At 41.2% G+C, this 25789-nt stretch overlaps 1 protein-coding gene across 10 annotated transcripts in view; it reads left to right on the plus strand.

Moving 5' to 3' along the window:
* LOC140513771 (TP53-binding protein 1-like) overlaps window positions 1-25789 on the plus strand; it is a 130806-nt gene that overhangs the window by 102774 nt on the left and 2243 nt on the right. For 4 of the 10 annotated variants that reach the window (XR_011970332.1, XM_072623741.1, XM_072623743.1 and 1 more), the window contains 7 exons: window positions 454-606; window positions 9011-9309; window positions 10287-10436; window positions 10719-11149; window positions 17656-17871; window positions 21107-21201; window positions 21604-21803. Coding sequence is in view for 7 of the 10 variants with exons in the window: in XM_072623741.1 (XP_072479842.1) it covers window positions 454-606; window positions 9011-9309; window positions 10287-10436; window positions 10719-11149; window positions 17656-17871; window positions 21107-21201; window positions 21604-21803 (1544 nt within the window). In the remaining 3 variants the exon portion in view is untranslated. Of the gene's footprint in view, window positions 1-453; window positions 607-9010; window positions 9310-10286; window positions 10437-10718; window positions 11150-13399; window positions 13580-16089; window positions 17430-17655; window positions 17872-20684; window positions 20761-21106; window positions 21202-21603; window positions 21804-25789 lie in introns of those variants that run through there. The other 6 variants (XR_011970333.1, XM_072623742.1, XR_011970334.1 and 3 more) reach the window with 6 other exon arrangements.

Genomic DNA, 25789 nt, shown 5'->3' on the forward strand with positions numbered 1-25789 from the left:
GGGTACCAGGAATTCTCTACATTGATAAAAGCACAGAATTGGATGGAAAAAAAATTGTATGTTTTATATTGTAGTATGAGCCAAGTTTCACTTGGTGTTTCCACATGTTTAGCCTTCATAAAGGCACAAGGTTTTATTTGAATTAATAAATTATTTTTCTTTATGATAGAGCTATAAACAGGATTCTCATTTGTTCAAAATTTGTTTGTAGACATCAACCCAGGTTTTAGGCGTAATACATTCACGGCATGTCTGTTAAGTAGATTACGTACTGAATGTTTCAACACTGCAAGAAATCTTGTATCCGTTTCCAGCTGTAATTAATTCACGTAGTTTTACTGCATTCTGATTTCATGAAACCCATCAATTGTGTCATTTTGAATTGGTTGGGTTATAGTTCTATCCATTTGTATTAGTGTGTAAATTATCTGTTCTACTGTTTAAACATTATAGGGAGAAGAAGAATTTGACTTGCCTCAGCCCCCACCTGGCCAGGTCTTGCGTCGTCACATGAGAACTATACGTGAAGTGCGCACACTCATTACACGTGTTATCACTGATGTATATTATGTAGATGGCACAGAAGTGGATCGAAAGGTGACTGAGGTAATAATATACTAGATTTAAGTGACAAATTTCACTCAACAGAATGGTACCTTGGGTTTCTTGTGACCATTCTATCTTTTCCCTATGTCCCCATTATCCAGCTGTTGATGCTTTGTTTTCTGTATGTTTTATATCAGAAAGTAAAAGGGTGAAGTAGCTCCGAGACCTCCGCACGAGCTAAAAGTTAATGATTCCAATTTGTAATCCTCTCCAGTCCTGATACTGCTGTGTGGCCCTGAACTTGTCCCTTAACCACTCAGTGACCTTTTCTTTTAATGTAGAGATTTAGAAATGACTATCAAACTTTCTCAGGTGTGCAGTATTAATGAGGAGCAGCATACTAAAAATACAGTTTAAAATTTTTATATAACGTTTAAAAACCTTAGTATAGGATCATTGGATCTAAAGTTGGAATGAATCTCAAGAGATCATCCAATCCACCTCCGTACTTTTGTGGACGGCAAAATGGGCCTGGTGGTGGGCAGTGCTTTTAGGTCGCACAGGTACTAAGTCTGAAATAAAACAGGATTGGAATCTCATTTCTTTGACTCTAGATCCACTATCACACTATAATTCATATGCAGGTTGTTATACGGTTTTACAAGGCATCTGTTGTAATCACCCAGTCAGTCAGAGAATCACAGATTTAGATAGAGATGGACGGAACCTTAGAGGCCATCAAGTCCAATGCCCTGATTGTACAGATGAGGAAACAGAGCCTGAGAAGAGGTTAAGTGATTTGTTCAGGGTCACATAGCCTTTATATAAGGTAGAATTTGAACACAGGTCCTCCTGACGGAGGCCAATACTCTTTTCACCACTCTAGGCTGCCTCTTTTCTTCCAGCTTTGGAATGTTGGCAATAGATTGCTTGTGAAATTCTGAAAGTTCATGTTTTTGGAAGCTGACGTAGACTCATCTTCAGGGTTGGTGTAATGTCTAAGTTTTTAATGATCACGTTGCCACTTGTTGCTCTGGTTAAAGTTGTGTACTTACCTCAGAGCTCGGGCTGAAATTGGACATGGTGAAGGAATCGCATATTAGAACCTCTGCTGGTGAGTCTGATTCAGAACTGGAGAAACAGGGCAGGAAAAGTTATTCCTTTTGTATCTAGAGACTCAGCATAGTTTTCAGGTTTTTTGGCTATCTTAAGAATCTGTTAAGAGGTCCATTATTGAGCCTTTGAAAGAACTAATGCTTTTATGCTCAACTTTTACACGCAGTATGGTGAAATATCATATTAAGGCCTCAAATATATATGTTTGTCTCATAATGACAATAGCTCCCATAGATTTCATTAAGATTTATAAAGCACTTTGTTCATAACAGCTTTGTTAGGTAGTAGTGGAAACATTCTTATCCACACTGTAGAGATCCATTAGCTGAGGCACAGAAGGGGCCAATCCCTTGTCCGCATGTACACACAGCGGATTTTAAGGCCAAGATCTATGTTGTTGGACTGCGTGTTGCTGTTTCTGCTGTTTGGATGTTCATTACCCATATTAGCAATTTGGGGTGATCTTTCCTATGGCAGCTGATCGTTTACATTTCTTCTTCTGAAAAGTATTTGTTCATTTTATTGGGAATGCCTTTTGGTCTTATATATTTGAGTCAGTTCAGTGTGTATTTTGGATTCTTTTTTGGACTGATCCTGTGATTTCAACAGTATGAGAAACTGCCTCTGCAGCTTGACTCGTCTGGGGTCATCCGGCCAATCCGCCTCACAGCGGGGACTGGAACCTCGGTCTTCGGAGCCCAGCTCTGCCCAGCATGCCATGTGTTCTCTCTGTCTATTGATATCAGACTTGTCAGGAATATTTAATGCAAACCCACATTTGGTTAAGAGTGTGCTCTCCCCTGCCCCTCCTTTCATCCTCCAAGCCACAGTTGTGAAAGAGATCTTCTGTTTTCTAAATGGTTATATGTGGTTTTTTATGTAGGCTGTGGATGTGAGACACTGGTATCATCTGAATTTCTACTTCCTTCCCATTTTTCCATCAGTTTCTGATGTTATTTGCCCAGTTACTGAGTTATTTACCCACTAGTTTGATTTCCTGGCTTTACGGACTGCTAGGCTGCTGTACTTACTTATTTCTGTGTCTGATTGGTATCACTTACCTACCTTTCTCTTTTGAATCAGGACCAAGACAGTTTTCAGGTTTACTTATTTAGAACATAGTTTGTTCTGTGGTGATGCCTGTGTCCTCTTAATTCTTACACTTCCCTGTTATTTTCCACAAGGTTTCAGACCTTTTGTTCTCTTGAGCGATCGTTATTATTTTGTCCAGTTCCATAAAGTACACTGCAGTCTGAGTGATGTCCCAGCCCCGTGGGTGCAGGGCTCTGCTTCCATCTTCTTGAACCTTCCCCACATAGATCTAACAGGACACTTGTGCTGCCTATTGTTGGGACCTCTTCTCAGGTTTTATGCCAGTCGCCTGTCCACCTCTAAGTTACTTTCTTCAGGGATAGGGAGGGAACCCTCACTCTCTGTTTGAAGATTTTCTCTGCCAGTTAAAATTCTCAACCCATGTGCCTGTATCTGTGAGAGCTGTGCTGAGACAGTCTACCACTTCATCTAAGGCATTCACTTGGGTGCTTTTTCAGAAAAAAATAATAGTTCTATATCCAACATTGGATGATTTTCTATTATCATGTTAGTCTTGCTTCAGGAATGAAGAAACCCACATCCTCTTCTAGACTATGGTCACTTCAGATGATTCATTCCTTCTCCCCATACCTGCCCCAGAAAACATGTATATTGGAGTCTCAGGAAGGGCCCGTAGGGTAAGATGTAAGTAACATTGAACTTGGAGTCAAAAGACCTGGGTTTGCGTTCCAGCTCCAATACTCACCAGTTGTGTTATCTTGTACAAGTCATCTCTTAGCTCTAAGCCTCATTTCCTCATCTGTAAAATGGAAATATTAATCCTTGTACATCTTAAGAGTAGAGGTAGAAGCCCTTATAGTAACATTTCCTTACTAGATAATAGATAAAGAAGGTTGTCATAGGTAAGAAAACAACAGGAATTATTGAAGACCTTTTTGACTCACCTTAGAGGCCATTGAAGACTTGTGTCATATGAGCAGCCAAAGGACACACTCTTCTATCATTTTAATTCCCCTTAGTGATCACAGAGTAAACTTGTCCCTGTTGTCTTGCCTTAAACAAGGAAACTTAGAGGTCCCTTCATCTTTTAGATAGGGAAACTGAGGTACAGTGAGATTGGTTACATGACTTGCCAAGGACACAGGTAATAAGTGGCAGAGCTGAGGTTCCATTTCAGATGTTCTGTCCAATGCAGCAGGATTTCTTCAACTTCCCCTAGTGGGCATTTGGAGGAGTGTGCATCCTCTTGGAGAATGAAGCTACCTTATGCAGTTTTTTAAATAGGGATCTGTTACTGCCAGTGCTCACCACTGTTGGAAACTAATGTGAGGAGCTGCCGCATATTCTCTGTAAAGTCACACACCAGAAAATTCTTATTTAAGGTATTGGTGTACTGTTGCTGCTGTTAGTCATTTACCAGATAAATGAAGCTGTTGAGATCCTTGTTGTTTGTCCTTCATTCCCAAAGAGGATCATGACATGAGGAGGTGAGATCATGACTTGGATTTAAGTGAATCAGGGCTATGCAAAGTCACCAGCCCCACTCTTTTCCTCTGGAGCCAGGGACTCAACTGGCCAGTTCCAGTTGAACAATGCAGCTTCCTTCCTTCTTTCCTTCCTTCTCTCCCTCTTTCCTTCATCCACATAGGGAATCATACGCTTACTGGTGGGTGCTCTGCCCAAAGGAATATAAATTTTGATCCATGGAACCTGATCTGTAGCCTGGTGTTTTTGCTTAAATGTCCTGGTCCAGGGCTCCTCAGAGCAGATTGTCACTGATACATATGTATTTTGATGAATAATATTGTTAATGGTTGCACTAATTAAAATAATACCCTGTTTCATATTCTTTGAATTATTCTTATAGTCATTTTAACGTTTTATCTTTTGGCTTGAAAACTGTATTTCTAACATCCAGTAATACTTAGAGTATTGCTGCTGCTTATAGCAATAAACCGACTAGTTTAAAGATGATCGTCTCCATTTTACACACGAGGAGGGTTAGATTCAAGGGTGAGTCCACGGGGCTGGGGCTCAAGCTTAGGTCTTCTGATTCCAAGTTCAGTGTTGTTTGCCATATGCAAGTTTTTTGCAACTTCTAGCTATATTTTACCTAGCAAGATTTGAGGTATGGATTGCAGGACAGCAAAATAAAGGATTTTGCATTTCACAAAACAAAACTTGTACTGTGTGTATTTTTTTAATATACCTTTTTCAGCAGAGGATGTTTAACATTTTTCTCATGTTGAAAGGGTGTTTATCAGTTACTTTTATATTGTCTGGTACTTGTTTTGTTCTGTTTACGTGAAGGGAGAGAATCAGGGGGTGATGGAAGGAGCCCTGAGGCGCGGCTAGACCCTGGCTCTGCCGCCAGCTCCCTCTGCCGACCTGGGGAGGTCATTTCACGTCTCTGGGCCTCATTTGTAAAGTGAGAGGATTAAATTAGTCTTTTTTATTTGATAGTAATAAGGGTCAAGATTTTTCCCCACATCTTTGATACCTTCACTTAAATATACACCCTGTGAATTGATTTCTCCACACCTTAGAATCTCCTTGACTCTTGCACGTGACTGTGTCTTCTGTGTGCACTTGGTCTATTTCAGGTGCGTGTCCATCTTTGTCCTCTTTAGTTCCATCCGTGTCTTCCCTATGAGCATGTTTGGGATTGTGATACTAAGGAGTTAAGTCTAAGACTCTGCTGCTTTGATGATAGAAAGTTTGGTATAAAAATCCTTGCAGATTGTTTTTCATTTTTTTCTTCTGCTTGTTTTCTTCAATTTTCAACCTTAGACATGATTGGAATGACTTTTGACTGTTTCTGCTTTATGATGTGAAACTACTTGTAATCATCCATAATCCTTTTGATAAGATTTTACAATGAGTTTATGATTTAGATTAGAGTTGCCTTTGGTTGTGCCCTCCCTTTCTCTTTCATTCGTTTTCATTTGCGATCTCTCTCTCTCTCTCTCTCTCTCTCTCTCTCTCTCTCTCTCTCTCTCTCTCTCTCTCTCTGTCTGTCTCTCTCTCCTAGGCAGTAAAGTGAGTGAAGTGTTCCCTGACTAAGGGACTTTCTGGCATCTTTTGTTCTCGTAGCAATTAGTTTACATTAATTAAACTTCTTTATAAAATAATAGTCATGATAGTTGGAGGTGAGGGGCATAGAAAGGCACTAGTAACTGGAGAGAATCATGAAAAGCCTTGTGTAAGAATTAGTGCTTGAACCAAACTTTGAAGGAATCTAGGGACACCTAGGAAGTGGAAGGACAGAGGTGTTGTGTGTTCTGGTCAGAGGTAAATAGATGTCATACGGAATGTCACATATGGGAATAGTAAGGTCAGTTTGGCTGACCCACTGAATATATAAAGGGGGGATAACACATAAAAAACCTGAAAAACTAGGTTGGTGCCAAGTTTAAAGGGATTTAAGTGCTTAAGAGAAGAGTTTACATTTTGTCCTAAAGACAAAAGGGAAACAGGAGCTTGTAGACAAGGAACTGTAACCAAAAATCACCAAACTGTACATTCCCTTCCACCATTTGATATTACTAATGATTCGACTGCTAGCCATTTGCTCAAATTCTTGTATGGGTTTAATGAAATATTATCACCCATAAGAAATTACCAATGTGAAGACTTCAGAGAAACTTGGGGTGATTTGAATGAACTGAATCAAAATAAAATGAGCAGAAGTAGGAGAGTGGGTATCACAGTAGCTCCAACAACACCCAGGAGGGCAGCTTGGAGTGCCTGAAGGATTCTGATCAATGCAGAGATTGATCATGACTTCAGAAGACTAATGGTGAGTGTGCCTCATGCTGCTTGTAGAGGAGGGATGAACTAGAGGTGAAGGATCAGGGGTGGCTAGTGTGATGGCTAGGTTTCCTTGGTTGTACTTATTTGTTCCAACGAGGGGCTTTGGAACACTTACTTTGAGAAGTGGGAGAAGGTGTGAGATACGGGGAGAAACATCAGAGCGATACACAGAAAGAAACAAGTTCAGAAGTGGACAGAAACAAACAGCAGTTTTGTTATTATCTTGTTAAAATCTCTCTTATTTGATTTTTAAAAAAAGTCCTTTTTTAAGTTCTTCCAAGAACTCTTTTTTTGGGACCATTTGACGTTTCTCATTAAAATAGGAGTGGCTTTTTTAGCTCCATTATCTTCTTCTCAATAGTAACCCAGATCTTCTCTATCCCCATTGTAATCATCTGTGCTTGAGTTCTTTCTCCTTTCTTTACTTATTTCATTCATTTATTGATTGTTTTATTTTGTTGTTAGCCGCTGTCAGTGCAATCACGTTCTAGTCCCAAGGTACAGGGAATGCTGCCCCAAGCCTCGGATCTTTCCTACTGTTACATGGGACCCACCCTAGAGCTCTTCTCTCCACTCCTAAGCCACACATGATTTTGCTCCCTCTGGTTCCTCGGGTGGCTGTAAACTATAGCTGTCATTTCTGCCCTGGAACTGAAGCCAGGTATTCTGCTGTCCTGCAAGTGCCCACAGCCAACAGGGTCCCTGCCCCTTGCTACTGCAGTCACTAGGTGTGTGCTAGCTCCTCCTCCTTGCAGCCAGTCTGGGACACATCTGGTCAGCACAGCTGTGCTTGGTGTCCCTTGGCAGTAGTAGGTCCTTTAAGGTCCTATTCAGCTTTCAGACACCCCCACCCCACGCCAGAACAGGTCTTAAGATGAAAGTTTCTAAAACTGGGGCTACTTCTTAGCCCAGCTGCGCCCAGGACTTGTTTGTGAATTTCTGTGTAGTTGGCCTGGAGATGTGCGCTTTACTTAGGTGGGACCTCTGCTCCTGGAGGTTGGGTCTTTCCAGGGGTCTTCTCAAATTGTCTTAGGAGATCGCACAAACAGAGCCAATGCAACCAGGATTAGAAGGGAAGCAGAAAACTGGGAAAGAATTTTTACAACTAGTGTCTCTGATAAAGGCCTTATTTCTAAAATATACAGAGAACTGAGTCTAATTATAAGAACATATCATTCCCCAATAGATAAATGGTCAAAAGATATGAACAGGCAGTTTTCAGAGGAAGAAATTAAAGCTATTTATAGTCGTATGAAAAAGTGCTCTAAGTCACTATTGATCAGAGAGATGCAAATCCAAACAGCTCTGAGACACAACATCACACCTATCAGATTGGCTAACATGACAAAACAGGAAGATGATAAATGTTGGAGAAAATGTGGGAGAGTTGGAATAGTAATTCATTGTTGGTGGAGCTGTGAGCTGATCCAACCATTCTGGAGAGCAATTTGGAACTATGCCCAAAGGGCTACACAAACGTGTATACCTTTGATCCAGCAATACCGCTAATAGGTCTATATCCCAAAGAGATCACAAAAAAGGGAAAATGTACAAAAATATTTATAGCACTTCTTTTTGTGGTGACCAGGAACTGGACCTTGGGGGGATGTCCATCAATTGGGCAATGGCTGAACAAGTTGTGGTAGATGAATGTAATGGAATACTACTGTGCTATAAGAAATAATGAATAGGAGGACTTCAGAAAAACCTGGAAAAACTTACAGGAACTGGTGCTGAGGGAGGGGAGCAGAACCAGGAGAACGTTGTGCACAGTAACAGCAACAATGTGTGATGACTGACCTTGACAGACTTGGCTCTTCTCAGCAATGCCAGGGACCTAAGACAACTCCCAAAGACTCGTGATGGAAAGTGCTGCCACATCCAGAGAAAGAGTGATGGAGTCTGAATGCAGATGGAAGCAGACTATTTGCTCTCTTTTGTTTTGTTTTTTTCTTTCTCATGGTTCCTCCCATTTATTCTAATTCTTCTATACAACATGCCTGTTGTGAAAACAGGTTTAATAGGAATGGATATGTAGAGCCCATGTCGTATTACAGAGAGAGAGGAAGGGAAGAAAGTGAAGAAAATTTAAAACTTACGGAAGTGAATGTAGAAAATTTAAAATTAATTTAAAAAATTTTTAAAAAGAAAATTAAAAAAAATTATCTTAGAAGAATAATTGCTTTACATCCCGTCTTTATTTCTGCTGCTATCAAGTGATCTTCTGTCCTTTTTTGTGGAGGAAATTTGGAGAGCCAAAAGTTTTCTGACCTATTTTGCCATCTTCCCAGAACCCTCTCTTTTTAAATCCTCTTCTTTTTAAAAAGAGTCCTTGTCATCTTAGACTAAAACCCAGTTTTATAATCTGAATCTTTTTTGCCATTTTTAAGTTTTGGTGTCACTCATTTTAACCTAATTTGTCAGTTGAAATGCACTGTCTTAATATCATTCCTCAACTTTGTTTTCTCTTTTTTCCTTCCAGGAGGCTGAGGAACCAGTGGTGGAGTGTCAAGAGTGTGAGACTGAAGTCTCTCCATCACAGACAGGCGGCTCCTCAGGAGACCTGGGGGACATCAGCTCTTTTTCCTCGAAGGCATCCAGCTTGAACCGGATGTCAAGTGGGGCAAGCAGTGGCCTCTCAGTTGCACAAAGCAGTAGCAGCTCAGGGAAGGGAGCTGGTCTTGGCAAAGGGAAAACAAGTGCAACAGAATCTGCAGATTTTGCCTTACCCAGCACACGTGGAGGCCCAGGAAAACTGAGGTGCAGATATTGTATCCAGAGGTAGGGACATGGGCTTAGTGTGGGATGAGGAGGCTGATGTAACTTATGGAAAGGGGAATGATGGGAATGGCAGAAAGAGAGTTCGGAAGATTTTCGCCAGCCCTCAGCACCCCCTTGCCCCAGACTAAATGAGTTCTCTTTTCCTCCCTTGCTTTTGGGTTGTTACAGTAGGTGTTGCTTCTTTAGGGTACTTTTAGCTGATCAGTTAAGATACTGCTGGAGGATCAGTGTGAGCCTGTCACTCTCATTCTGCTGGCAAAGTACCTTCCTTCATAGGCCAGAGACCCTGATGGGCTCCTAGTAGCAAATCATAGGAGGTATGTGAATATTAGGAATATGATGGACATGATGGGGGTGTGCTATTCCTGTGACTCTTTCCCTGCTTCTTAGGAACTGCCTTGGAAACCATAGAATCATAGAGATGTAGATGGAAGGGACCTTAAGAGTATAGAGTTCAAACCACTCATTTTTCAGATGAAGAAACTGAGGCCTGAGAAATTAGGTTCTTTACCCAAGTTCATACAGATAGTAAGTAGCAGAGCGAGAATTCAAACCCAGATTTTCTGATGCCAGATCCAGAGCTTTCCCACTGCACCATGCTGCCTTTCTCACTTCCAAAGTCTTTTGCTTTTATGAGAAGTAAAACAGGTTTGGGGTGATGACTTCACACGGGTTCTTTACTTTCTAATGCAGATTCTGTCGTGGACAGGAAGGCAAGACAAATAGAAGGAGGTTTGCTGAGTTTGAAGCTTGTGCTCAGAAGATTGATTAGGAGGCATTTAGCTTCATCATAGACAAGAATAAAGCTCACTGTTTTCCTCCTTTCTGTTTTTACTCCCTTCCATTTCATGATTGAGATGTGACTCATACGCTAGCTTATCACTGAATTAGGGGCTGGTACGTGTTGACCAGGCCTGCAGCCTGGCATGAGAATTCCCTAATAGGTGGCCTCCGACTAACTTGCCTTTGTTCTGCAGCGCTAGAAAAGGGGTCACTCAGATAGGGGCATCGGTGTGTGAGGAGGATGGCGATGCCGGCCTTGGCATCAGACAGGGAGGAAAGAGTCCCGTCACACCTCGCGGCAGAGGACGACGGGGCCGCCCTCCTTCTCGGACGACTGGCACCAGGTATTTGGGCAGTGTGAGATGTGCTTCGTTGGGTTTTTGTTCATTAAAATAGGAGGAGGAGAGAGTAGTGCATGGGGTGCCAGGAGAGAAGAGGGGATGGTGTAGGGACTGCCAGATGATGTGAGTAAAGGTGAGAGCAACTGGAAGACCAGACTCATGACTTCAGAATCCGTGGCTGATCATTCCGCTCCTTCTCTGAGGCAGGGAAATGAGAAGTTAATGTGCATCCTCCTTAATTCATTCATCTCATTCTCACTTCCTCATTCTACATTTCCTTTTCAGAGAAACAGCTTTGCCTAGCCCTCTTGGTGTCGAGGATATCTCAACAAGTGTCTCGCCGGAGGATAAACCCTTCACTCGCATTGTACCCCGTATGCCAGATGCCAACAAACGAGCAGATGGCAGTACTGGAGGTTTACGCCGTAGCGACTCTCCAGAGATTCCTTTGCAGGTTGTTGCTGGCCCATCTGATGGCCTAGACTCCTCCTCTCCAGGAAACAGCTTTGTAGGGCTCCGCGTTGTAGCCAAGTGGTCCTCCAATGGCTATTTTTATTCTGGGAAAATAACACGAGATGTTGGAGCTGGGAAGTATAAGCTCCTTTTTGATGATGGCTATGAATGTGATGTGTTGGGCAAAGACATTCTCTTGTGTGACCCGATTCCGCTGGAGACAGAAGTGACAGCCCTTTCAGAGGATGAATATTTCAGTGCAGGTAATGAAAGGAGCAAAGTTTTTAATAGCTCAGTGTGTCCTTGGATACGTGGGGTGCTTTCATCAGTTACTGAAAAGTCCCCCCAACCTGACTATTCATTAGGGTCCGGTCAGAAATCATTCACCCAAAACTAGCCGCTCTGATTGCTTCCTTTTTTATTTACTGTCTGTCTTGATAAAACCAGACAGATGACTGCAACTGAAATAAATCAGATAAGTAACTGTTCCTAGGAAGAAGTTGTACTGATGCCTGCGGGTGTTCACATGTATGCAAAAGTGCACATACCCAGTTTTGTCTGGTTTGAGGAACTGGCTTTCTGTCCTCACTCCTTCCCCTCCAGGGTACAAGTTTCTGAGGGGTAGCAGTGAGAATCTTTTCTGCTCTATGCCTTTCATTGTTTCCTCTTTCTGAATTAAACTGGTAGTAAGATATTGTTCATTTGTTACTTAGAAACAGTTTACCTTTCTCAGAGTTTTTCTTTTCCTTTAGATGATGAGGAAAAAATTATTTTGTTTCTGAGAACTCAGGCAATATTTTATGATTAGGAATCTTGAGTTTCTATTGCTTGCTCTTGTCAGTCTGGAGCAGGCTTGCTCATCTTATGGTTCTTGATGGCAGGGCAGTTTAGAAAGATGATGTCTAGTAAGAGTTCCATTTTTAAAAAAATTTTGTTCTGTGACTGAAAGAATTCTACCAAATATATGAAACAAAACAAACACCAAAAATTTGGTCTAAAATATGTTCCAGATATATGTACCAAATTCTGAAAACTTGGTTTTAGGTACGAAAATAGCTCTTGTAGGTCCGCGTTTAGCTCTTTGAACACCAAAGATATATTGTCTCCAGAATAAATCCTGGAGAAAATAATTTAATTCGATCCCTTTGAGCTCTCAGAATTATTTCTACAAGTCAGTACCAGTGGCTTGTTTTTTAAATTCTTTTGTTTCTTTTTTAAGTCTATGAAGTATTATGTAGCTCTTACTCTGGCTGATTAATTCTTGACTTGCTGGTGTTTCTTTTAAAACTTGGGATTTCTCTTGTTGAGTTCTGTAGTTTTGTGGAGCTCAGGAAGGATTGTAAAGAAATTTATGCTGACGAGCAGAACTCAGTCTTACTTTCTCTCTCTTGTTTCTGACATTTGTCTCAAGCCTGTGATACAGGATTCTGAAAGTCGGCTCCTTGGGTTTCAGAGGTTGGTTTTTCCAGCTCTATAGTGGAACACAGGCCGGTAGAAAAGAACAAAACGGGTTCTCCTGATCATGGGTTTGAGGATGAGGTGGTGTGAAGAATCCTTTGTTAGAAACCCTGTTCTCCAATTAACATCCCAACAACCAAGCACGATTGGCGTACGCTTACAGGCTTATTGACAAACCAAGGATTGTTATGAGGGTGTTGAGGATTTCACAGAGCTTGGTTGTGATAGAATCATGATTAGAACCCAGATCTCCCAGTTTCTGTTCATACTCACTCTTTATCCTAAGAAACTGGGTCAGAATTAGAGCAATGGTGTGTTTTTTCCCTTTTGTTCTGATTCTTCTTTCACAACATGACTAATGCAGAAGTGTGTTTAACATGATTGTACATGTATAACCTGTATCAGATTGCTGGCTGTCTGGGAGAGAGAAAAATTTGCAACTCAAAATCTTACAAAAATGAGTCTTGAAAACTATCTTTACATGTAATTGGAAAAAGTACTGTTAAGAAAAAAAAAGAAAAGGAAAAAAAGAATTAAAACAACGAGACTAAGAGGAGAGTGAGAGAGGAGCAAGCAGGAAAGACACATTTCTGCTTCGTACCAGCTTGTCTCAGTTTCCCCTTTTCTTCAGGTGCCCGCCCACTCCAAATCTGAATGTCAGGTATATACTTCCCAAAAAAAACAAAATTAAAAAGGATTAATGAGTTACATCAGCTACTCTACAGCACATCGTAATTTCAAGAGAACTATTAGAGCCATCAAAAAGCCAGCAGTGTTTGGCTTGAGAAATAACTGGTGGCTCTTACCCCAGAACCCTCTTTCTGACGCCCTCGAACTTTCCTTCCCCCAACTCCAGTGCGGTAGTGGGATACACTTTGGCTGGTAATACACTAGCTGTGACAACTCGTGTGTAGTCATAGCCCAGCTTTCAAGTGTTCGAATCAGCTGGTTTAGGTTCACTGGGCAGAGCACAGAGTGGACACAAGTAATGGACTACGTGGGATGGCATCACTGACCACAGCTTTCCTTTATTTTCTTCCCACGCGTGGTAAAAGGACACAGAAAAGAATCTGGGGAATTATAATACAGTATTGAAAAAGAGGGCCAAAGGAAATGGTACAAGCGAATGGCAGTTATCTTATCTTTGGAACAAGGGAACAAACTGAGGGAGCAGTATGGGCTTGGTCCATATGAGCCAGTAACACCCCTCACCAAGGCCGCAGACATTAGCTTAGGTAAGATCGGTGTTCTCTGCAGCTAATCTCAGGAAGCCTTGTCAAGCCTGTATTAAAAGGCAGTCTTTTGGGTAGCTTGATTAACTTTGTTATTGTTGTATCCACTTGTGGCTGATTAGATGGAGATCAGGTGCATATTCCTGGGCCACTGTCTGTTCCTGTTCCCTTCCCGGAACCTTCTAGTAAATCGTTTTAATTAGATCTATGTTTACTTTGTCTGAGATCAGGACTGCTATCCTTGCTTTTTTTTACTTCAGCTGAAGCATAATACATTCTGCTCCAGCCTTTTACTTTTGCTCTGTGTGTGTCTCTCTGCTTATAAACAACATTGTAGGATTATAGTTTTTGATCCACTCTGCTGTCTTCTTCCGTTTTATGGGAGAGTTCATCCTATTCACATTCACAGTTCTGATGACCAACTGTGCCTCTTTCTGTCCATCCTATTTTCCCCCTTGTTTGCACTTTTCTCTCACCTTTCACCCTTTCCCTTCTGACCTGCTATGCTTCTGACCATCACTTTCCTCAATCTGCTCTCTCCTTTGTATCAGCTCCCTCCCTTTTCTTTCCACTTTTTCCTCTTACTTCCCATAGGGTAAGCTAGATTTCTAAAACCAGCTGTATGTATATCTTATTCTCTGTTAATCCAGTGAGATTAAAGTTCAAATGATATTTGCCCCCCTTGGGGCCTCCCTCACACTTCTCTCTGCTGTAATAAGTCTTTATGCCTCTTCTTGTGATGTAACTTATTCTGTCCTACCTCCCCCTTTCCTCTTCTCCAAGTACAAGTTTCACCCCTTAATTTTTTTTATCATCACATCAAAGTCAGCTTCTACCCACATGCTCTAATCTATGTGTGCCTCTTCTAACTATCCTGATAAAGATGCATCTGTCAGGAGTTACAAGTGTCACCTTCCCATGTAGGGATATAAACAGTTTAACCTTAATGAATAGCACTTTTTTTCTTTCCTGTTTACCTTGTTATGCTTCTCTTAAGTCTTGTAGTTAAAGATTGAATTTTCTGTACAGCTCTGGTTTTTTTTCTTTTCATCAGGAATAATTGACAGTCCCCTATTTCATTGAAGGTCTGTCTTTTCCCCTGAAAGATTATGCTCAGTTTTGCTGGGTAGTTGATTCTTTGTTGTAATCAAAGCTCCTCTGCCTTCCAAAATATCCTATTTCAAGCCCTCTGATCCTTTAATGTAGAAGCTGCCAAGTCTTGTGTAATCCTGGCTGTGGTTCCATGATATTTAAATGATTTCTTTCTGGCTGCTTGCAGTATTTTCTCCTTGATCTGATAATTCTGGAACTTGGCTACAATATTCCTTGGCGTTCTCATTTTGGGGTTTCTTTCAGTAGGTGAGTCTTTCAATGTCTGTATTACCCTCTGATTCTAGACATCAAAGCAGTTTTCCTTGATAATTTCTTGAAAGATGCTGTCCAGGCTTTTTTTTTTGTTATGATCAGGGCTTTCTGGTATTTCAATAATTCTTAAATTATCTTTTCTGGATCTATTTTCCAGATCAGTTGTTTTTCGCATGAGGTATTTTACATTTTCTTCTATCTTTTCATTCTCTTGCTTTTATTTGACTGATTCTTGATGTCTCATAGAATCATTTCCTACCACTTGCCCAACTTTAATTTTTAAGGAATTATTTTCTTCAGTTAGCTTTTTGTACCTTTTTCCATTTGGCCAGTTCTACTTTCTAAGAAATTGTTTTCTTCGGTCAATTTTTGTCCTTTTTCAAACTGTTGACTCTCTCTTGAATACTTCTAATTTCTTTTCCCAGTTTTTTCTTCTACCTCTTTTATTTGACTTTTTAAATCCTTCTTAAACTCTCCCAAGAAGGTATTTTGGGCTTGAGACCAATTGAGACCAAAGGGAATGCCCCCTTTGAGGTTTTCTGGATGTAGGTTTATTGACAATTTTGCTTTCCTCTGAGTTTGTGTTTTGATCTTCCCTGTCACCGTTGTCACTTTCTGTTATCAGTGTTTGTTTTTGCTTCTTGATCATTTTTGGAGCCTGTTTAGTAGTTTTTAAAGTTGAGCTTTCCTGCTAGAGTACAGGCCACACTGCCCCAAGCTTCTTGTGCTAGGGGCCAGAGGCCTGGTCACTAGCTTTGTGTACTGGGGCCTCAGGTACTGGTAGCTTACCTGTTGATGAGATAGAATCCTAGTGGTGGTATCTGGCATGTGCTGAGGCCAGGTGGAGTTTTTCTGTATTTCTCTTGGGCTGCACTGAAGCACATGGAAAGTCTGGCCACTGAAGGATGCCTGCCCCACCTTGTAGTAAATCCTTAGGCTTCTTGCCTCAGCCCAGCAGAGATAAAGCAAATCTTCAGTCAACCCTCCTCAGCTCAGCAAGAAGTAAAACAAATCTTCAGCCATAGAAGTGTGAAACAAAATATGGAATGGTCTTAGAATATGTTTTATAGTGCAGTGGGAAGTGTGAGGGAAGGATTCGGGGCCTTATATTGTGAGAACTAATTACTTTCTGTCTTACTTGGTTATAGATAATTTGGTGGAGCGTAAGCGAAAACGACGAAGTAACCTCAACTCCCCAGGCACCCCCACTACCTCCAGCAGCAGTGCCACTGCCACTCCTCCTCGTAAAGCTCTCGAAAGTCCCCGAGTCTCTATGGGGCCTCTCTCTGGGAAGAGGAAACTGATATGCCCTGAGGAAGATCGATCCCCTGCCAAGTGAGGCAGCAAGTCTGCCACAATGTAAATGCTCTTCCTTCAGATACCTTCATGACATGCAAATGGTAGTCTTCTTGGCAAAAGATAATAAAGTATTGTGAAAAACAAAGTAGTGTTAATTATGTGGCCTTTTGTTCTCCTGGTAATGAGCTGTGTACGTATTCAGCTAGGCAGGGCGTAAGATGCTTTCATATAGCCTCCTGTTTTAGGGCACTCCAGCTCATTGAGGAGTTAATCACTCCTTTCTACCCCCTCACCACAATATTCTTGGCAGAGTAAGGTAAAGAGGGAATGGCAATAATATCTGAAACATTTAAATGATAATTTTTGTGATGGGGGTAGTTGGGGGGGGGGGGCCTGGGAAAAGAATCAGGGCTGATGGGGGCAAAATTTAGAGGCAGGTGAAGTTTGTGGTTGTCACTTATCCATGGTACATGTGCTTCTTGGTGTCTCATTTGCCCTCAGAACCTGGGAACTCATTGTCTCACGATGTCCAGCGACTGTCCAGCACTGCTTCATTGTGGCACTTTGCATGACTTTTACTAACCTGTGTTCCATGTTCCAGTGGCTTCTCCAGTCTCTTCAACTTTAATGAATTCTTATTCCTTTGGTGCTGGGATGTAGGAAAGTAGTTTGATTAAATTGCAGTGTTAAGTTTTATTAAAAGGGCAGCTGTTTTTGTGTTCAGACTTGTTGGTTGTATCTTCATCATCTGGGTGTCAAAATGTCCCTAGATGCAAGCTTCTTTCTAGCTCGTTCTTTTATCTGGGGAAAACGTTACCTGTCATCTTCGTCTTTATATGAGCCTTACAGTCAATTTTCCTGACACAAATCCCCATTTTCTTTTATTCCTGGAAAATTGAACAAAGAGGATCAAACAAATCTGGATGTGTCATAAACCCTTAGCTAACAGGTTCACCTCCTTCCCAGGTACTGGAAACAGTAACAGAACAGACACTGACCAGGGGGGAGTTCTAATGACCATGAGTCCTCTCCTAGCTAGTCCCGTAAACGTTTGGTTTGGATGTGTAAAAATTCTAATTATTTTTGTGTATTGAAAGATTTTTCATTTTATGCATATCACCGTGTCATTGATTTTATTATGATTTTTATTTAAGTTAAAAAAATAAAATTTTCATTTATGTTTACTCTACATAGTTGTTTTTGTTTTTTCCTCATGTAACATAGTTGTCATCTCAGAAGTAAACAAAATAGAGTGGAATGTTGTATACTACTTTGTACTCAGGCAGGTAGGATTCATTTAATTTAACGAACATTTATATGTGCCTACTGTGTGTAGAATGCTATATTCTTAGGTTCCTTGGCTCTGGTACAACGTGAGAGTTCTCTGTAATAATGGTGTTTTTGTTCTTAACCAGGTACCGTGGGAGTAGGAGAATTTGTGAGTCCATGCGAAGGTGGAGACAATGCTGGAGAGCCATTAGCTTTGGAAGACCAGAGGGGACCGTTACCCCACAACAAGACTTTGTTTCTGGGCTATGCTTTTCTCCTCACCATGGCCACAGCCAACGATAAGCTAGCCAACCGATCTAAATTGCCAGATGGTCCTACTGGGAGCAGTGAGGAAGAGGAGGGTGAGACCACTGTCCTCATTTCCCATGGAAATTTGTGGGTTTCTGACATAGCTTCCCATTTCCCTCATATTTATTCTAGTTGCTCCACTTGTTTAGTAAGCCTGTGCTTGGTGCCCTTTGTCACGTAGAGAAGCTCTAAAACAAGTGGAAATCGACCCTGAACTAAGGACGGAGGAAAGCAAACACGCCTCCTCTAAGTAGCCGACGTCTTTCCTATCCAAGTTTTAAGGAAAAGGCTGTAGCAGAACTGGTGGGAGGGGGAGAAAGGCAACTGGCTTTGAGGGGACTTTGGAAGGGGGGATATGTGGCGATAGCAGGTCTTCTGTCAAGGACTGTCAACAAGCAATTTCTAGACATTTTTCATCCATTTGACTGCAAACTAAACGTACAATTATGTTAATAACATCATGGGGAGTTATGAGAAAGACTTGTTCTCTGCCTTCAGAAAGTCTTGAGTCTTAAGACTCTTAAGAGGGAAAAAAGGAAAGTATGAATTTAAATAAGAATGGCTGACAAAAACACATCAATCTACCCATTATGGCTAAGGCTCAGACTTTTCTCTAATGTGATATTTGAACACTAGCTACGGATTTCTGGCTGACATTAAGTCTTGGAAGAGCAAACTGTATTTGGCGGTAGTATCACCATTAGTGATCAGCAGCCATAGTAGCTCTTCAGGGTTGTGTCTCTAACCCCAGTTAATGAACAAGCTATTTATTTTTGCTGAATTTTTAACATTAGCCAAACCTCCCTGTACAATGTTAATATTAGTTGAATGTTAGCCAAAATTTGGATTTTCTGATAAGTGCCAAGTATTCAGAGAAATGGGAAAAATGTAAAGGAGGGCAGGATTTGCAGGAGACATCTTGGAAGGCTACAGGGAATCACTTTAGCAGAAAAGAGAAGCAATTGTGCTTCATTTTTTGTTACTGGTGGTGTGTTTTATAACTTGGAGAATGAATAGGGGCATGGAAGGGACAGGAAGTGGATGAGCTTTTCCCACTAAAGAGAATTGAGGTGTAATAGAAAGGCTTCCTCTTGAACTCATTGGAATCCAAAAATATATAGCTTGTTAACTGGCTTCTAAGCTGATTATATATTTGGATTTGATTGTATAGGTAATTTGTGTTCTGAAAAGGGGACATTGATATTTGGGGCCTCATTTTTCTTTACCTTCCTAATGTTGCCAGATCTTGTTCTCATTCATATTCTTTCTCCTTTCTTGCTTCTCTTTCTCCCAGCCTTCTGCTTCTCACCCTTAAGAATTTTGATGATAAAAATCCCCATTTCATCGTCCTCATTTTCATGCACTATAATCATGTAACAGCATTGATTCCCAAGTAACTGGACTCTGAGAAGGGAAGGAGCATGAGGTCATCCTGGGGATTTATATGGGATGACGGGTTAAAGTGGTTGGTTCTAGGACTGTTAAGAATCCATTCAGTTTTTGGTTCTGTCCCATCAGGTAGGGAAAATTGTATCTCCAAATACAGACGTTGAATCCGTAGTAACTGGGATAAATTAGAGAATATATAAGACAATACGGTTGGAGGTTAAAACCTAAATAGGCACAAAAATAGCAATCCTATAACAAAAAACAATTGAAATGAAATTACTAATGTACTAGAAGGTGAATGTGACTCATCATCACGGACTATTAAGTCAACATAATGACGCTGCATTGTATTCTTGTGGTGTCGGGTCAGACCTTTGTAGATGTCCAGTTTTGGTATTTATTTTAAGAGAGAGATAGAGTAGCTAAAGTCTGCACAAAAGAGGAATAATTAGAGGAAGAGCAAACAGAAACTTGGTGGAAAACATCAATAGGTTGAGGCATTAGATGTAAATGACTGGCTCAGGAGTTCATTGAGTGTGTGAGGTGGTACCGGAAGCAGGGACCTGCAGCTCTGATTTTCTCCTGGAGTGCTGTTTTATATTTGACCTAGAACAGTGGACTGGAGGATATCTCCCAGGTTCAGTTCTTAGCTCTCCTGTTTATTAGTTGTGTGACCTTAGGCAAGTAGCTTAACATTTGTGCCTTCCTTTCTTCTCTAAGACGAAGCTAACATTTCACTGTGCACCTCACAATAGTTGCTGTGGGGAAGGTACTTTATAAACTTAAAGGCATTATATATAAATATGAGCTAATATTATAGAGTAAGGTGATTATTTCTGGAAATTTTTGATGGGGAGGGTGGAGGGTTGAAATAGAAAACCATGCACTGGATTGGGTTTTTTTTTTTTTTTTTTAACATTAAAACAAATTAATCTGAATCCAGTCGGCTAGAAGCCTTAACCAGAATTTTCTCTCTCACTTGTAATTTCTATATTCCATTTACATTGGAGAGGAGTAAGTGACCCAAAAGAAAAAAAAATTGATTGAGGATTTGTTTAAAAACAACACCCCTAAAGCTTTCAGGATAGAACCTGGTATCAGTGACTGCCACCTTCTACAGCAACTTTAAGATTATATGGTAATCATTAATATTCAGATTTCATCTAAATATAATATCTGATTTATCAAATAACAGGTTTTCTTTTATTATCCTCTACTAAGGCGTTGGCTAATAATACATTCTAGAAAAATTTTTCAACAAAAATTGAGACAGTTTTTCCGGATAATCCATAAATTACATTGGGATGTCTCCCTTTTTGTCCTCCAGCACTCCTGTACTGCTCCCCCTGCCCGGCCTCTGCCTCCAGCGTTTTGGGCACATTAAGTGTTAGTGTGGGTGGGGGGAAAGTGTGAATGAGGGGGATGTGTGAAGGTCTATGTAAAGAGAGTACTCATCAGTTGTTCTTCATCTCCACAGAGGACAGAACTAGAGGAAATGGGCTAGTTTGCAGCAGGAGAGATTTAGGTTAGACATAAGGAAGAACTTCCTGATGGTAAGGGTTATTAAACATTGGAACAGACTATCCTGGGAAGTTGGGGGATTTCAATCCCTGTAAGCAGCCATGGTCTAGATGCAGTCCTGACTGGGAAGATTCTCGATATTCTTTCCACCTTTATTGTCCTATCTCCATTCCTCAACTGTCCCACCACCCTTTCTTCTGGCAGCCTTTTCCACCTTTCAAGAACTCTTTTGATCCATGGGGAGACCCTTGAACTGGCTTTGGAGACAGCTGGGGAGTGGGAGAATGGGTAGTAGGAAGCCAAGTATAAAATAGGAGATCACAAATGAGAAGTTTCTGGCAATAACTGGATTTTACTGGTTCTTCTCACTTGATGTAGAATTTTTGGAAGCTCCCCCTTACAACAAGCAGTATACAGAGTCCCAGCTTCGAGCAGGAGCTGGCTACATTCTTGAAGACTTCAATGAAGCCCAGGTGAGCATTTCCTCTTTTGTAGCTACATGAAGTTGCTGTACATCAGATGCTGGGGTAAGTAGGGCATAAAGTTGAGGCTTAGCATGGGGAGAATACTGTTGCTAGGAACAGAAAAGATGGGGATTGGAATTGGAAAGAAATTTGCACTTCACATTTCTGATTTTTGGCCTGTAGACTGGCATTATTTGCGAATTTCTGCAGGGGCATTAGGGCATTCTGGAGGTTTGGTGAGTTGCATTAAAGGGAAATAAGAAGCTTTTTTGGCACCTGGACGGGCTAAGGCACATGGTACTGTCTGGAGGGCTTCGTCTCAGTTCCCCTCTCAATTTGTTGGGAATACCTTTCAGCGATCATCTTAGAACAAAATCACTGAGTGTATCTGCTGAATTTCTTCCTTCTCAGTGTAATGTGGCCTATCAGTGTCTTCTGATTGCGGATCAGCACTGTCGGACCCGCAAGTACTTCTTGTGCCTTGCCAGTGGGATCCCTTGTGTGTCTCATGTCTGGGTCCACGACAGCTGCCATGCCAACCAGCTCCAGAACTATCGAAATTACTTGCTGCCAGCTGGGTACAGTCTTCAGGAACAGAGGATCCTGGAATGGTAAGGATTCTGAAGTCCATTTTGAATTCAGTAGCATTGTAGCAAATGTGCAAGTGAGAACCTGGGCAGGGCAGTACTGTGTGCAGTGATAAGCTTTGGGTGAGAAAGGCTTCTCACTCAGTAAGCATTTATTAAGTGCATATTACGTGCTGGGTGTTGTGCTAAGTACTAGGGATAAAAAAGACAATCCCAGCCCTCTAGGACCTTACAGTCTAATGGGAGAGATGCAGATAGTTATGTACAAGTAAGTTGAATACAGAATAAACAGGAAATAATTAAAAGAAGGAAGGCACTAGAATTAAGAGGGGTTGGGAAAGTCTTTCTGTAGAAAATGAGATTTTAAAAACAAGCAGAATTTTATATTTATATTTTATATTTGATCCTGGAGGCAATAGGGAGCCATTGGAGTGTATTGAGTAGTGGAGGGCTGACATGGTCAGACCTGCACTTCAAGAAAATGATTTTGGTGGCTGGAGGGTGGACAGGAGCAGGAAGAGATCGGAAGCAGGTGGGCCTGTACCAGGGTGTGACCTGTCTGAGGAGAGAAGGGGACATATTTGAGAGATGTTGCAAAGGTAAAATCAACAGGCCTTGGCCACAGATTGGATATGGGAATGAGAGATAGTAAAGAGTCCAGAACAACTCCTACATTATGAGCCCGAGGGACTAAGAGGATGGTGTTACATTTGACAGAAATAGGGAAATGGGGTGGGGGAGAATGTTTAGGGGGAGAGATGAGTGATTTTTAGATGTGTTTAGTTTGAGATGTCTGAAAAGAAGTTGGAAATGAGAGATTGAACATCAGGAGAAGTTGGGACAGGTAAATTTGAAAATCAACACAGAGAAGAGAATTAAATTCATGGGAACTATGAGATTACCAAGTGAAGTAGGATAGAGGGAGAAAGGAACAGGGCTCAGGACACAACCCTGTGTGACACCTGTAATTAGAGGGCATGAACACTGAAACCGAGCTGTCTAATAAGTAGGAGAACCAGGAGACAGTAACGTCTAAAAGACCTGGAGAGAAGAAAGTATCAAAGGCTCTGGTTTGGTCGAAGGGAATGAGGACTGAGAAAGCCCGTTGGTTTTGGCAATTAAGAGATCGTTGGTGACTTTGGAGAGAGCAATTTCAGTAGATTGATGAAGCTGGAAGCCAGGTTGCAAGGCGTTAAGAAGAGAGTGAGAGGAGAGAAAGGCGCTTGTTACAGATGGCTTTTTCAGGTTTAGTCTTACAGGGCAGAAGAGATACAGGATGATTTAAGGGATGGAAGGATCAAGTGCTGTTTTTTTCAGGATGGAGGAGATACGTTGTCTATGTTTCTCTAGGCAGTAGAAAGGAAACGAGGAGGCAATGAAATATGAAAAATAAGTTATAAAGAGAGGATTCTGGGAAGATAGTCATGTAGGTTAGAAAACTTTCAGCTCTCCACATTTTCTCCACAAAAGAAAGACCTTGCTTAAGAGCAGCAGAAATAAAGGGGTAAAGCAGTTGTTGCCTAACACAGTTTGAGAAGATTCCAGGAAAGACCCAAACTCCAGGGGCCTGAGTTTCTATCTGAATGAAGTGCAGACACCTCCAAGCCAATCCCACAGAGTGAACAAACAAGCCCTGGGGCAGCTAGGTTGATAGGCAGCCCCAGCTTCAGAAACTTTCATCTCCAGAACAGTGTTGGGGAGATGAGGTGGGAGGTGGGGGTGTCTGAAAGCTGAATAGAAGATTGAAGGACTTTCCACTGCCAAGGGACACCAAGCACAGCTGTGCTGACCAGATGTGTCCCAGACTGGCTGCAGGGAGGAGGAGCTAGCACACACCTAGTGACTGCAGTAGCAAGGGGCAGGGACCCTGTTGGCTGTGGGCACTTGCAGGACAGCAGAATACCTGGCTTCAGTTCCAGGGCAGAAATGACAGCTGTAGTTTGCAGCCACCCGAGGAACCAGAGGGAGCAAAATCATGTGTGGCCTAGGAGTGGAGAGAAGAGCTCTAGGGTGGGTCCCATGTAACAGTAGGAAAGATCCGAGGCTTGGGGCAGCATTCCCTGTACCTTGGGACTAGAACGTGATTGCACTGACAGCTGCTAACAATAAAATAAAACAATCAATAAATGAATGAAATAAATAAAGAAAGGAGAAAGAACCCAACCACAGATGATTACAATGGGGATAGAGAAGATCTGGGTTACTATTGAGAAGAAGATAATGGAGCTAAAAAAGCCACTCCTATTTTAATGAGAAACGTCAAATGGCCCCAAAAAGAGTTCTTGGAAGAACTTAAAAAGGACTTTAAAAATCAAGAGAGATCAAGGAAAAATTAGAAAAAAGAAAAAAAAATCAAGAAAATTAGGAAAAGAAAACCAACCAACTGGAAGTGGAGAATCAAAAACTTAAGGAAGAAAATAATTCCTTGAAAATTAGAATTGGGCAAGGGGAAGCTAATGATGTTCTAGAACACCACGAAATCATCAGACAAGATCAAAAGAATGAAAAAATAGAAGAGAAAGTGAAATATCTCATCAGAAAAACAACTGATCTGGAGAACAGATCAAGGAGAGAAATATAAGAATAGTCAGACCCTGAAAACTACACTGAAGAAAGGAATCTTTATACAATACTCTAAGAAATTATCAAGGAAAAATTGTCCTGAAGTTCTAGAACAAGAAGGTAAAGTTGAAATAGAAGAATTGCACTGATCATCCCCTGAAAGAGAGCTCAGGACGTAAACTTAGAGGAGCATCATGGCCAAGCTTCAGAGCTCCCAGGTTAAGGAGGAAATCGTGGAAGCAACAAGAAAAAAACAACCCAGATATCGTGGACCTACAATAAGGATGACGCAAGATCAGACAGCTGCTGTGTCCTGTAGCGGGAAAGAGCTGGGGTAATAAGCAAGGGTAATTTATCCAACAAAGTGAAGTACAGTCCTGCATGGGGAAGAAAATGGACAATAAAGGAACTGAAAAGGGGAAATATAATACATAACATCCAAGCAAACGAGGGCTCGGTTATCTAATACAGATGGGGCATGAAAGGAAAAACTTGTACAGAAGAAGCTAGTGGGGAGGCGTGCTGCAACCTTACTCTCCTCAGAAGTGGATTAGAGAGGGAAACACATGTAGGTAGGTATGTATAAAAGTCTTCTAAATTCAGGAGGGGAGAGGATAAGGGGAGAGGATAAAGGAAGGACTTCAGAGGGGTGGGTAGGTTAAGGAATAAGAGGGCAAGGTAGCAGGGAGAAGTAAAGCGGAGGACTGGGGGGGGGGGATAGAATAAATAGGGTGAGAATAGGGAGGAAAATGCACAACAGATCATTGTAGCTTAGACTGTGAATGGGGCAAATTTACCCACAGAATGGAAACGGATAGCAGATTAAAAATTTTAATTAAAGAGTTTGTTGCTTTCAGGAAACAAAAATGAGAGATGAACACAAAGATAAAATAAAGGACAGGGGTAGACGTTCGTATGTAAAAAAGAGCAGGGATGGTAATCATGATCGAAGACACAGCTTAAAGTTAAATAGGTTTAATCAAAAGTAAAAGATAGAAAAGCGACACTGTGTCGATGATGTTATTCAACATTGTCTTGGACCATTTAAAACACCTGGACACATTCCTGCCAGAACAGACACAGGAAGTGTATGAACATGACCCTGAAACACTTGACTCAGATCTAAATAATTGAAGTAATGTTTATTTATTGATCATGGGTAGGCAAAGCCAATGTAAATTTTTAAATGACAGTTTTACCTAACTAATCTATTCAGCGTCTTCCCAATTAAATTACTAAAAAATTATTTTACCGAGTTAGAAACAACAACAAAGGTCATTTCTAAGAACAAAAGGTCAGAAACTTCAAAGAAACCAGGAAAAAATATGTCAAGGAAGATTCAGCAGCATCAAGACTTAGACTGTATTATAATGTGAGAGCATTGTTGTAAACAAGGATAATTTCAATTATTTTTAATGAAAACTTTCTTACACAGATAAAACATATGC

This window comes from Notamacropus eugenii, chromosome 7 (assembly GCF_028372415.1).
Source record: "Notamacropus eugenii isolate mMacEug1 chromosome 7, mMacEug1.pri_v2, whole genome shotgun sequence".
NCBI lineage: Eukaryota > Metazoa > Chordata > Mammalia > Diprotodontia > Macropodidae > Notamacropus > Notamacropus eugenii.